General features: G+C 38.5%; 1 protein-coding gene across 1 annotated transcript; it reads left to right on the forward strand.

The window, feature by feature from the left end:
* The first annotated feature begins 4,210 nt into the window (after positions 1 to 4,210).
* On the forward strand, positions 4,211 to 8,875 carry LOC107749532 (uracil nucleotide/cysteinyl leukotriene receptor-like). Its single transcript, XM_016564709.1, has 2 exons — positions 4,211 to 5,127; positions 8,527 to 8,875. Exons 1-2 carry the CDS (start codon positions 4,211 to 4,213, stop codon positions 8,873 to 8,875), a joined length of 1,266 nt encoding a protein of 421 aa, XP_016420195.1.
* The last annotated feature ends 5,386 nt before the right edge of the window (positions 8,876 to 14,261 follow it).

Here is a 14,261-nt window from a genome sequence, read left to right on the forward strand (position 1 = left end):
TAATCCGGAATAAATCTGAAAATTTTCACACCGAAATGAAGGCCTGGTAGTACAGCACAAATGCAATGTAGAAAAGACATGCTCACACACACACACACACACACACACACACACGTATGACTGCCACAGAAAGCATTTGTATAGAATTTGGCAAATATAATCAGTACTAAATGCAGAACAAAAATATAGAGGGGTGAGACCTAATGCACGCACACACACACACACACACACTCTTACACTCTCACTCTCACACACTCTCTCACACACACAGGTATGATTGCCACAGAATGTGATTGTAATTTTTTTATTGTTGTTATTTGATGTTCACTCTTCACTCCTGTTGATTTCTGCATATTGCTGTTGGCTTTATTTACATATTATTTAATTTCATCTATATTCTAAAGTTAATTATTGTTTTTTTACACTTTAATCACTACCGTAAAATCAACAATATATAACTACATTCTGACTCTAAGTCTTGTCCTTTAGGTGTGTCTTATGTGGCAATTTTCTGTAAAATTTCTGTGGTATTTTGTAAAAACACATTTCAAAATGCATCAAAAACTACAAAAAATTCTACTGTTTGAAAGAATATTTATTTTTAATGTCTTTTCTAATGTTTATATATACATAAATTCACAAAATGTATCACAAAAGTTGTGATAAGAGCAGTTGGCCACATCCAGTAAAATGAATGGCTCTCTATGGCCCTCTGCTGGTCAAAACAATTTATTTCCTAAACTGTAATAATTTTAGGTTTATCTCTAACCAATAGATGCCAGAATTCTATACCTAAAACCTAGATCAATATCCAGAAACAACTTAAATTAAATTTAGATCATCATTTAAGTGATTTTTTCATAAAAATTTAATATTTCACATGCAAGCTTATGGTGTAGTTGCGGAATTCTGTGGTAAATAGGAACAAAAGTACTTAATATCTCCCAAAACACAGCATTCATGTATAGATGAGATGTAAATTTTAAAAAAAGTGTGGTAAATAGGAACAAAAGTACTTCATATCTCCAAAAACACAGCATTAATGTATAGATGAGAAGTAAACAAAAAATATATATATATTATTTGTATGATTAAAAAGTTATATATTTTTTACAATAACTCTTTCAATTTTGGGGTCATATTGACCCCAAAGACCATAAGTGTAAACATTAAATGAGGACCATTTGACGGTTAATAGTAATGACTTTATGAATTTTTTCACTGATAAAATAGATAACATCAGAAATACAATAACAAATGTAGATTCTACAGCGTCTAATACTTCAGCTTCATTCATCGCACCAAAAGATAAACTGCAGTGCTTTACAACTATAGGACAGGAAAGGCTAAATAAACTTATCACAACATCTAAACCAACAACATGCCTGTTAGATCCTGTACCCACTAAATTACTGAAAGAGATGTTACCTGTAGCAGAAGAACCGCTTCTTAATTTTATTAACTCATCGTTGTCTTTAGGTCACGTCCCAAAACCATTCAAGCTGGCGGTTATTAAGCCTCTTATTAAGAAACCACAACTAGATCCTAGTGAACTGGCAAATTACAGACCCATTTAAAACCTTCAGTTTGTCTAAAATTTTAGAAAAAGTTGTGTCTGCTCAAATGTGCTCCTTCCTGCAAAAAAAAGATCTCTATGAAGAATTTCAGTCAGGTTTCAGACCCCACCATAGCACAGAAACTGCACTTGTTAAAATTACAAATGACTTGTTCTTGCATCAGACCAAGACCATCAGATCATCTCATTTCTAGTTTTACTTGATCTTAGTGCTGCGTTCGACACTATAGATCATGACATACTTATAGATCGATTACAAAACTATACAGGTATTCAAGGACAGGCTTTAAGATGGTTTAGATCCTACCTGTCCAATCGCTACCACTTTGTTCATTTAAATGGGGAGTCATCTCAATTATCACCAGTAAAATATGGAGTGCCACAAGGATCTGTCCTAGGTCCTCTGCTATTTTCGATATACATGTTGCCCCTTGGTAATATTATTAGAAAATACGGGATTAGCTTCCACTGTTATGCAGATGATACTCAACTATATATCTCAACAAGACCAGATGAAACTTCTAAATTATCTAAGCTAACAGAATGTGTTAAAAATGTAAAAGACTGGATGACCAATAATTTTCTCCTATTAAACTCGGATAAGACAGAGATATTACTTATTGGACCAAAAGACAGTACACAGAATCTCGTGGATTACAATTTGCAACTAGACGGATGTACGGTTACTTCCTCTACAGTCAAAAATCTGGGTGTTATATTAGATAGCAACTATACAAATAAACTTGAATTGAATTTAATTGAATTTTATCTTTTATCTCTTATGTCTGATTTGGCATTACCCTTAACTTTACAATCAATAATCAAGTAAGCTGAGCAGAGATTATCACATATCTGAATATTGTGATATGATATGCAATGACTAATGTGGATATCATTTCTTTCATATGAGGCTGTGTTTAATAGAATGATGTAAGTACTTTTGTAAGTTCTTGTGTTTATTCAGCAAGTTTCATGCTGATGAAGAAAACTGAGAAGCTAAAGATGACAAAGGTGTGTCTGTTTTGAGGTAAAGAGGTATTGTCTTATTCTTCCAGATAGATGAAGAGCTCCATGTCATCTTCACGTAACAAATGACACTTTGTTACACTGAATTTCAGAAGTATCCTAATGGACGGTTGCATCAGTTGTTTACCACCAAATTTCCGTCAGGAGCCAATGGCGAGTTGCATCATTGCCAATCGCTGTTTATGATGAAGACTTGCTACTACATGTTTTCTGAACGAATCCCACCATCCAGACTCATTCTTCACAAAGCCAGTAAATATGTGAAGATGTTAGCATGTTATGTGTTTTATAATCTCAATAATATGCAAATGTTTATTCTCTAAGAGAACTGTTCAGACCTCACATTTCCATATTGGCCTTTAGTCTCCAGAACGCTTGGCTCTGATTGGCTCCTTGAGCTCCCGGCAGTGTTGAATCATGGGAGTGAAAGTGTCGTCTGTGTCTTCAGTTTAAAGTGAGCTGTGGGTCCCATCACAGACTTCATATGAGCTCTTGCAGCTGAAGAGCATCTTTGAGACCACAGGAACTCATGAAAGGTAAGAGATACTGCTTTTAATAACTGCTGACAAGACTGTCTGTGTTTAGCTTTAATGACGGAATAAATGACACAACAGACACATTAAGAGTTCAGCTGTGCAGAAACTATAGACGAACTTGAATTAATGAAACTGTATTGTTCTGTAGAGCTGCTTTACAGTTAATTTTGAAGTTGTAATGATATTTAAAATGACAGATTCCTGAAACTGAAGAAATTTGTGACACTGATGCTGTTTATTTCTGTGCAGCTGCTTTTAGACAATCTGTAATGTATGAAGTGCTATAAACGTGCCTTGACATATATACTATATATACTATATTTCACTATATGTCAATGTCACTTTATTTATAAAGCACTATTTAAAACAACAGCTGTTGACCAATGTGCTGTACATAAACATTAAGCAATAGTTTCCAAAAAATAAAATAAAGAATAAAAATAAATGCATGCAAATTATAACATGACACTATGTCATTTGTTAAAAGCCATTTCAAGCCATTTCAAAGCCTATAATCAACATATACAGTATGCGATTTATAGTCACATAAGAATGTGTTTTATATAGTTTTTCATGCATTATAATTATTATACTGTTTTAAGTTTCTCACTGAATAGAAGATGCTTGTTTTCATATTTCAAACAAAGATATTCTTCTGAAATCAGTGTCATGAAAAACACAGGTGAATTTTTGCATCATGCCCTGCTGTAATGAATGAACCGTAACAATTATGTTTTTCCTAGTCAAGACTTTAAAGTTTGACTGAGGAATATACATTTTTGAAATGAGTGTAGAAAATGAATATTCTTCAAAAGAAGAAATTCAGAAAGCCTGCTATTGCATTATGAAAGTGTATGACGTGATGTCCATGTAGATGAATTTGAGCTTCAGTTACTAAATCCCAGCCGTACTGAACAGACTTCGATCAGCAGAAGTGGTGAAATCCCCTGATGATGGTTATCTTCAGGACTTTTCTACTGTTAGAGACAGTGATGTGATTCTGAATGAAGCACAATGCAAGAGTTGGGTTGCATTTGATACCTGTTTGTGTGTTTCAGCCGTTGAGAGGACGATGGCAATCCTGCAGCTCTTCAGACTCATCAACTCGTCTCTGCTCCTCAGCCAGCGGCCTCTGAACGCCTCGGCCGAGCAGACGGTGTACAGCAGCTGTGCAGACATGCCCGCTGTGCTCATCTTCTACCTGGTGCTGCAGCTCATCAACATGTTCCTGGGCATCCCGGCCAATATCATGGTCCTGTGGCTTATTCGTAATAACAAGGGCGACTCGTCCACCTCAGACATCTTCATCGTCCACCTGGCCGTGCTGGACGCTTTCTTCTGCCTCATTCCTCCGCTGGAGCTGGCCAACATCGTCTACCTGAGCACCAGCAGCACCTGGTACGTCCTGCGCTTCTTCTACGGCGTCAAAGACTCGTCGCCACTCTTTCTGTCCTGCATCTGTCTGGACAGATATATGGCCGTGCGGCATCCCATCACCTTCACTGAGCTCAAGGACAAGCAGCATCGCTCCGTCTGCGCCGCCGGCGTCTGGCTCCTCACTTTGGTCTACGCCGCAGCCAAGTGTGTGGGAAACATCCCCAACTTCGACAAGGTGTTCACCGTCATGATCCTGGCGGCGTTCGCGTTCATGCTCTTCTGTAACGTCTCCATTCTCTGGGCTCTGAGACAGTCGGCTCCAGGTCGAGACGAGAGACACCCGGTCAAGAAGAAGGCCTTCAAGATGGTCCTCATCATCTTGGCCATCATTGTGTTTAACTACTTCCCGCCAGTGGCTCTCTTTCCCTTTCGAGAGTATTTCTCTCCGGATGTCTTCCGCTGTTGTATCCACTACATCGCCTTTGGCTTCATGGACATCAGTAGCAGCATCCAGCCGGTTCTGTATCTGTCACGGGAGAAGCTGCCCAAAACCCTGCACTGCTGCTTGAAAAACACTGAACGAAGCGCTGATCCCGTTTACACCGTCAGTCGGTGAGGATTTCACTTGATTGTAGCTGAGCCGCTGCATGCACACAATAATGTAGGTTTGTGCACATCTATAAACAGTTTTAAAGCTGGTGTTAAGAACTATATTTTGTCATTAGCCTGGGCTAGATTGTGTGTATTTTAATTGATCCATTTTTGGGTTATCTTGGTTTACGTTTTTATGTATTTGTATGTTGATAGTACAGCACTTTGGTCTGCATGTGCAGTTGTAAAGCGCTTTATAAATAAATAAATAAATGCTTATCCTAAACCATGTGTAATGTAACTATATTAGAACCGTTAGACTCATTCTGACAGGTATCTGCAGCTGATTTATGTTTAAGCAGAAGCACCAACCTGCTGACAACTGCATATTTTGTGCACATAAAATGTTGTTAATTACTATATTACATATTTACTTGTAGTGGATTTTAGTTTTCACTTAATTAAGTGCATTTGTTTTCTGTAAATTCTGGATTATCCTGCAGTTTATTCAAGACAGCTGTAACATAGACTGTATGAAACAAGTTGACTAGAGAACATCAAACTAGAGAGAGAGCATTTGAAAAAAATGTAAGAATTAACTATTTTTTTTTGTGATACAATAAAATGTTTTTATAAGTAGAAGTCCCGTTATTAGCATGTGAGAAATGTAAAGAAGTCAGCTTTATTCTGTTAATTATGCAGTCATCCGGTCACATGTTCAGCGCAGAACGCTTTGTCATACATTCACTAATGCACACCTGTGGTCCGTCTCACAGCTGCCTGAAATAGTCTTAGTCATCTAACAGGTTAGTCTAACTTTGTAAGTGAATTAACATAGTGGCTGTTTATGAGTCCTGAAGTGATCTGGAGTCACTGCCATTACACGAGTGAACACTAGAGAGCACTGCATGACCACCAGAGTGGCTTATGTAAAGCATTTGAAATATAGTATGAAAAATCTATTTTAGAAAAGAAAATGTTTGACACTTTAGACCACAGGGGCCAGTTTTTCAAAAAGTTTAATCTGGATCAATATGATCTGGATTTGGACATCCCATGTTTTGCTATCCAGGATCAGGTAACCCATTTTAATTTTGTGCTGGTTTTTCAAAGCAAAATTGGATTGGATCACCCTGATCCAGATACACATTTTTTCAGATTTCCAAATCTGGATTACTAGTTCTCTACGGAGCCTCTAAAGGGACATGGTGATGGAAAAAATGTCAATGTTTTGCATTCTAGTTTTGCATTGCATTTACACAAATAACTACTTCTGACTGGTCCATCTCTGATGATTGTGCCAATTACAATTAGTGATTAAAAAAAACTTTAAATTAAATATATTTTTGTTTGATATTGACAGCTATTTGGGGATATATTACATGTTGAAATTTGTGATGTACTGGTATTTGTTTACCACTAGCGCATGCTGATGACGTTGCGTTAACGTGTGTCGCAGCCGTCGCAGCATACAATTCAATAGGTGTCATCATCGTACAGTCTACATGCTTGTCGTACCCAAGTTTAAACGATCCATGTCGCACAGTGTGATAAAGTAATGATCTTATAGGATTGCTAAAATCATGCAGTGTATCCCGGGTTTTAGACAAAACTCTCCTTTGTTTATTTACAGAAGATCAAATAATATAACAAATAGACTTGTAAAATCTGATATTTATACTGACAAGACTAAAAGGTTCATAAAAGGTTGTTTCACCTTGTATGAACTGTTCCGTTTGCTCATCAATAATTAAAACCAATCAATTCAGTGACATACATTCTGAAATAATGTTCTTTATTAAATCACTAATTACCTGTTCCACATCTAATGTGATTTATATGTTAAAATGTCTGTGTCCATTTATTTACATCGGAAAAACCAGTCTCCAGCTAAATATTTGCATTAGTGAACATAAATCTGCTATCAGGAGACGTGATGTGAATTCACCAATAGCAAGACATTTTCATGACTGTAATCATGACATTAAGGATTAAAGTTGTATAGGTATCGAAAAAGTAACAATTTCTAAAAGAGGTGGTAACAGAGGAAAAACTTTTACAACAAGAAGCTTATTGGATGTATCGATTAAAAAGCTGGTCTCCCTTGGTTTTAGAACTTTTTTGTTTTCTTTAAGTATAATAAAGTTGTTTAACACATTGTTTGGTTATAGTGGGCTATAGAATACAGACTAATGAACGGCTTCTGGTCTGATGCGTCAGCTCGTTCCCCACTTTCATTCATATTAGTGTTTTGACAAATTCTTTAGTGAATTTTTGATGGATTATTTGTAATGTATGTTTTCTTTTCTTTTTTGGTGCTTGTATTGTTATTTTAATGTGAGTGTTCTGGAATTATTTTTGGTTCTTTGTCCTGAAATTGCTCGATTGTTCAATTGAGTTTGTGATCAGTAACACCTGTTATGTGGCTTTCTACCTGGTGATTATTGGACTGCACTTGTTTTATTTTTTTAGTTCTTGTGAAACGTCACTATATGATTCACTGAAGAAGGCTTGCTGCCGAAACATCTGACTGTCGATTGCTCTGTTGCAAAATTAAAATAAATCAAAAGTTATTAAGAAGATAGAGCGAGTGCGGATCCCTTACTTGAAAGTGGTGTTACTTATTGATCTACGCACCCAAAACTGAAGTTGAGCGCAGTGATTTAAATTTTTTCGTTAGACAAAACTTTAAAAAATCTTTTGTTTTTTTTTTGAGCATCAGATAAATAAGGTTTTTATAGCACATATAGTCTGACAAAGTAAGAATATGGAGGAAAAACAGCTCAATTTTATTCCGAGACTCAAACTGAACAAAAATGAGATCTTTATAAAAGAACAGCAGATACTTACATAAAACGATCTAAATATCATTTGTCACTCTATATCTCCAGTAATCTGTCTCAGTGAGATGAGATTGAAAATTTGACAGCAGAAAGACACGTGAAGCTCGAGCTGAAGCTGGACACTTGTGCAATTACACTAAAAGAGCTTTGACTGGATTAAACACTCTAAACTATCAATCAGACGACAGAAGACATGAGGGGATTGAGTGAGACAGCAAATTTTGATCATTCCTTATACACTCATGCTCAAATATGATACAGCAGCTTTATGGGGTTAATATGACTGAGCTTAATGAACAGTGACAGATCTTACAGTCTTCAGTAATGATCACAAACTCAGTTCCTGGATGGCCACAGCTCCAACTCACACCTGCTTGGAAGTTTACAGTAATCCTGCAGACCTTGCTCATCTGGATCAAGTGCGTTTAATTAGAGTTGGAGCTAAACTGCGCAGAGTCCAGGAATTGGGTTTGAGACCAATGCTTTAGCCATTTGATGTCAGTGCAAGTCAAAATGATATTTTCAGTCACAGGAACCATCATTAGCCCAACGGATTCCACATGTTTATTGTATGAAGTGATGCTGAGGAAGGTAAAGACGAATGCAGAGGTGTTACTGGTGGTGCAGCTTCAGGTGTTTCTTCAGAGACGACTGGTCGCTGTACCTGTGGTCGCAGAGCGGTACAGGTGTCCGGCGCGGCTGAAGCTCTTCCTGCACTGACCGCAGACGTGAGACCTGACCTCGCGCTCGAAGCTCCAGGAGTAGCTTGGTCTGGAGTCTGGAGACAGCATCGTGTGAAACGAGCTGGAAAACCCCTCGTCGGACAGACCGCCTGGACTGGACTCTTCATCGGAGAAGGTATCGTGTTTGTCTGTCACTACCCTTACTTTAACGTCACACTCGTTAGAGCTGACGTCCGGCTCTAAAGCACATTTAAGAATGGCGTGACGTTCAGAATCCTCTGATTTGAGTTCTTTACTGCTGTGTTTAGGAGAAGCCTGAGGATTTTACAGGTCGACAGCACATCCGTCCTCCGTGTCTGGGTCGGCCTTCACCGATAAATATGGTGTTGTTGCACGATTCCTGTTTAAGTGGAGCGACGTGGTGTCTGTGGCTTGTGATTTTACGCGGCTGCTAAGTAAATCTCCAGCCGTCTTGGTCTGATCGTTGTATTCGCTCGTCTGAGCAGATGAAGTCTGGCTAAAAGTGTTTCTTGAAAAGTCAAGCTGAGCCACAACACGGTCTTCATCTTCTGCAAAACACACAGAAACATCTCGTGACTGGCCAACATATGTCCAAAAACAGACTTATCTCCAAAGAGTTAACTCTTGCAGAGGAATAAAGCAGAGTAACCGGCTGAGATACATAATAGATGATAACAGACAGCAGCTGCTTGGTTTTGTGTGATGGTTCTGAATCCTCCTGACAACTTTACAAGAAACTAATATTTCACCCCTTGCCTCGCGTTATGTTGTTTACATTTACTTGTATATCTTGTAAGTGTTTGTGTGTGTGTGTGAGTGAGTGAGTGAGTGTGTCTGTGTATGAGAGTGTGTCTGTGTGAGAGAGAGAGTGAGTGTGTGTGTGTGTGTGTGTGTGTGTGGTGTGTGTGAGTGTGTGTGTGTGTGTGTGTGTGTGTGGACGGATGATTAATGTTTGATGGACAAGTACCAGTTTTACCTGCTGCCAGAGGAATGTCCGTCAGGTGGGCGGGGCTCTCGGGTGTGTTTCCGCTTTTGCCATCATCAGCCAATCGTATGATCATTCTCCTGTAGACGCGCATCTGTTTTAATTCATAATATTTGACAGATTTATCGCTGAAATGAGCTGGTGAGTGAAATGAATTGTCCAAGTCTGAATGAGCGCGTTTGTTTCGCGTTGACTGTCATTTGAACCGAAGCTGTAGCTGCAAAATGTGAAAAATGCTGTCGGACTTGTTTGTGAAGGATTTTCTGAGAACGAGCGTCACATCAAGCACGTATTTAATTCATTCATTTTATAAAGATGAAGCTGACAGAGACTCGGCGATTTAGTGTGATGTATTTGTTTTATTCATTTGCTGTGTAGCCTCATTACAAACGCTTTTCAAATAATGCACCATTTCTTTCATTTGGTAGACTGTCCATCTAACTGATGAACTTAAGTGTTTTGTTATTGTTTAAAGTTTAAACACAGATGATCAGATGAAGATTAAACTGTTGTAATGACATAAGACAAGTGCTCATGTTGTCTTCAGCACAGGAAGTGTGAGGTGATGTGAGGAGCAGCAGGAAGTGATGTGCTGATCTGTGATCTATTACTGTTAGAAGGTCAGTTCATGTTTCATCTCAGTGTCTGTGTGTCAGACTGTGTTTATCTGCTCTAGTGGTGATGATTAGCCTGTAGTGATTCTGACTGAGCTTCTCTGTCTAACAGTGTCTGTCTTTATCTGGCCCAGCTCTCTCTCTCTCTCTCTCTCTCTCTGTGTCTCTCTCACTCTCTCAATTCAATTCAGTTCAATTCAGTTCAATTCAATTCACTGTAAGTGTGCTTTTTTGGCATGACAAAAACTATACATGTGTACTGCATTGTATAGCAATTGCAGTTGGGCTGCTTACAAATAGTGCACATATAATAATAATAATAATAATAATAATAATTCATTACATTTATATAGTGCTTTTCTAGGCACTCAAAGTGCTTTACATTGTCAGGGGGTATCTCCTCATCCACCACCAGTGTGCAGCATCTACCTGGATGATGCGACGGCAGCCATAGTGCGCCAGAACGCCCACCACACACCAGCTTATTGGTGAAGAGGAGACAGAGTGATGAAGCCAATCAGCAGATATATGGGGATTGTTAGGAGGCCATGATGATCAGAGGCCAATGGGCAAATTTGGCCAGGATGCCGAGGTCACACCTCTACTCTTTACGAAAGACATCCTGGGATTTTTAATGACCACAGAGAGTCAAGACCTCAGTTTGACGTCTCATCCGAAAGACGGTGCTTTTTGACAGTACAGTGTCCCCGTCACTACACTGGGGCATTAGGACCCACACAGACCACAGGGTGAGCACCCCCTGCTGGCCTCACTAACACCTCTTCCAGCAGCAACCTAGTTTTCCCAGGAGGTCTCCCATCCAGGTACTGACCAGGCTCAGCCCTGCTTAGCTTCAGTGGGTAACCAGTCTTGGGCTGCAGGGTGATATGGCTGTGGTACAGATATAACTGTATATAAATATTAGTGAAAGTTGTGAGAACATTCTGTTAGCTGGGATTGCACCATGTTTGATATCATTGATGCCAAGTAATAATAATAATATATAAAAAATATTAAGCATGTAGTGCAAAATGAATTAATAATATAAGTATATAAACTAGAAATAAAAAATAAAATAAGATAAGGGATAAGACAGATTTACAGAAGCAAAATATACATCTAAATAATATAATACAGTAATATGGCATAATATAATATAGATGCGCTGGAAACATCAGATCAGACGCATGTTGAGCAGCAAACACACAGCAGTTCTTGTGTTCTCCTAACAGATACGGCAGTTTCTCATGGTTTGAAAGAGTTTTAAATGTCTGATGGATCTGCTGTATTTTATCATAGAACACTGTCCGTATATCTGTGTATTTGGAGCATTCTGTTAGGAAGTGCAGTTCTGTTTCCATCTGATTCAGATCACAGTGTGAACACAGTCTCTGCTCCGGTGGCAGCCATGTTTTTCTGTGTCTGCCCGTCTCTATCATCAGCTTGTGTCCGCTGAGTCTGTATCTGGTCAACGTGCTTCTCAGTTTCTTATCTGACACTGTGTACAGATACTCTGCCATACTGTACTCTCTCTTTAGGGCCAAATAGCATTGCACTTTACTCTATAGTAATAATAATAATATATAAAAAATATTAAGCATGTAGTGCAAAATGAATTAATAATATAAGTATATAAACTAGAAATAAAAAATAAAATAAGATAAGGGATAAGACAGATTTACAGAAGCAAAATATACATCTAAATAATATAATACAGTAATATGGCATAATATAATCTGCATGTGCTGGAAACATCAGATCAGGTAGTGCCTAATGTAAATTCAGCATAGCGTTAGTTCAGGCAGACCACGTCAGTCAAGCTCCCATCAGCTGACAGTCAGCTGTTCCTGACGTGTACCAATCCAGTCTTGACACCTATCACAAGCGGTCTATTTAAATTCCCATTCTTCAGCGTCTCTTCCATCGCATCACTGCTTGCAATTAACTTCCTCCTCCAACCCCAACTCCACCTAACTGAACCTGTAATTCAATTTGACTTTTGTTTCTTCCTTTACAGTCACTTCATTGGAAGCATTCTCTATCACTATAATTGTAATAAATATACTTGACGAAAGTGGTCCTGATTGAAATGTGTGTTTTGTTCCCTGGGATCAGGATCTTTTCTGAAAGATCATAATTTTGGTTTTATTCAGGTTGACTGTCAGGGCTGACTGTTGACTGTCTCTCTCTCTCTCTCTCTCTCTCTCTCTCTCTGTGTCTCTCTTTCTTTCTCTGAGTGTGCGGAGCGTGGTGAGTGTGGGTGAGAGTGGTATTTGTCTGTGGCTGGTAAGAGGGTTTTTTCAAACCTTTTTCCTTCTAAGTGTTTTGTTTTGTGTTTTTCCTTCTTTTTTTTCCATTGTATCTTTTGGGAGGATAGTCTGTGTGACGAGAGTGGTGGGGCCGAGAGCCGTGGGAATGGAGCGAGGCCGGTGGAGTAATTATGTTTGCCGGTTCCCGCCTCCTTCTTCCCGAACTACCAACGTTGCTACAGTCTGCTTCCAGCACTTTGCTGGAAAGCATGACGACTCCAAACACGATGGTTTTTGAAAGTTTAACTCGGTGTCATGGAGTTAAAATAGATTCTAATGTTAGCGTGGAGGATGTATGTTTGGCGGTAGGAGATGTTGTGAGTCATGAAAACATTGTGTCAGCTTCGCGAATGATTAATCTGATTGTGCTTTTTTTAGCACTATTGAGAAGGCTAATGACATAGTGCAAAATGGTGTTGTAATTAAGGGTTCACTGACGCCGGTGTTTCCTTTGAGTACTCCCGCCAAGAAAATAGTACTTTCAAATGTCCCTCCTTTTGTGAAAGATGATGTTATCGTGCAAGAATTGTCACGATATGGAAGAATAGTCTCTACCATCAAAAAAATTCAGCTCGGACGTAAATCGCCTTTAGTGAAACATCTTTTGTCTTTTAGGAGACAGGTGTTTATGATTCTGATGATCTGGTTTTTAAATTTAAAATAGATGGTTCTGATTATGCTATCTTTGCATTGTCTGATACGACGATCAAATGTTTTGGTTGTAAAAAAATCGGGCATCTTATTCGTAGTTGCCCTGATAAAGGAAACAAGAACACAGAGCATGTTGATGCGGATAAAGCGAGGAGCGCTGTCGCTGAAACTAGTGCATCCGCGGCTGCCTCGCTGGAGGTGGGAAATAGTGCAGCTGCGATTGTATTGCTAGAAGAGCTGGTTGAGGGAGAAAGCAGCGCAGAAACAGTGATGTCTGATTCTCCTTTTGTTGATGGAGGTGTTGTGGTGGAGCCTGTAGTGGCAGAGACCATAGCTGGATTGAGTAAAACGATATCTTCCGCATTTGTAGAACAAGACAGAGAAAAGGGAAATAAAGACTTGAGATTGAATGATTGTGAATTGAACATGGAGGTTGAATCGATCTTCAAAATTCAAATTAAAAGAAAAAGAAATCGAAACGATAAAACCAATAAACAAGTCAAAAAAAGTGATGGTGAAGATGAAATCATAGCTTTGGATGATGATGAATCTGATTCTAGTGCTTCGGTGTGTTCAGAGGTTTCTGCTTGTTCTCAAAATGAGAATGTAAATGTTGTGTACAAAGCTGAGGACATTAGTGTTTTTCTTCAGGAAACAAAAGGGCTAAAAGGCGTACAGATTGAGGATTATTTTCCTAATCGTGCACAATTTGTGAGGGACACCAGGTATTTGATGAGAGAAGGGGCTTTCTCTGATATTGAAGTGTACCGCTTACGGAAGTTTGTGAATAAGTTAAAAAAACAAATTCTTAGAGATGAGAAAAATGACATGGTTTAAATCCCTACGTTTGGTGTTTTTGGCCATATGCATAATATCTGTTTTTTCTCCTCTTAGTTTCTTGTGGAACTTAAATAATACTATGAGTCAGCTAAAAATTAAACTCTAAATTTAAATGGAGCTAGAGATGTTCGTAAAAGGATGATGTTGTATGAATTTATAAGCCAGAAGTCTGTTGATGTCATGTTTATACAAGAGACGCATAGTGATAT

Source organism: Sinocyclocheilus rhinocerous, unplaced genomic scaffold (assembly GCF_001515625.1).
Source record: "Sinocyclocheilus rhinocerous isolate Xijiao unplaced genomic scaffold, SAMN03320098_v1.1 scaffold3995, whole genome shotgun sequence".
In the NCBI taxonomy this organism is placed as follows: domain Eukaryota; kingdom Metazoa; phylum Chordata; class Actinopteri; order Cypriniformes; family Cyprinidae; genus Sinocyclocheilus; species Sinocyclocheilus rhinocerous.

Excerpts from the sequence above, each read along its gene's own strand:
- LOC107749532 (XM_016564709.1), top strand. The coding sequence starts at position 4,211 with ATGGCAATCCTGCAGCTCTTCAGACTCATCAACTCGTCTCTGCTCCTC. Across the intron at positions 5,128-8,526 it reads CCCGTTTACACCGTCAGTCG|TGATGCTGAGGAAGGTAAAG; the intron begins GTGAGGATTTCA and ends TATTGTATGAAG.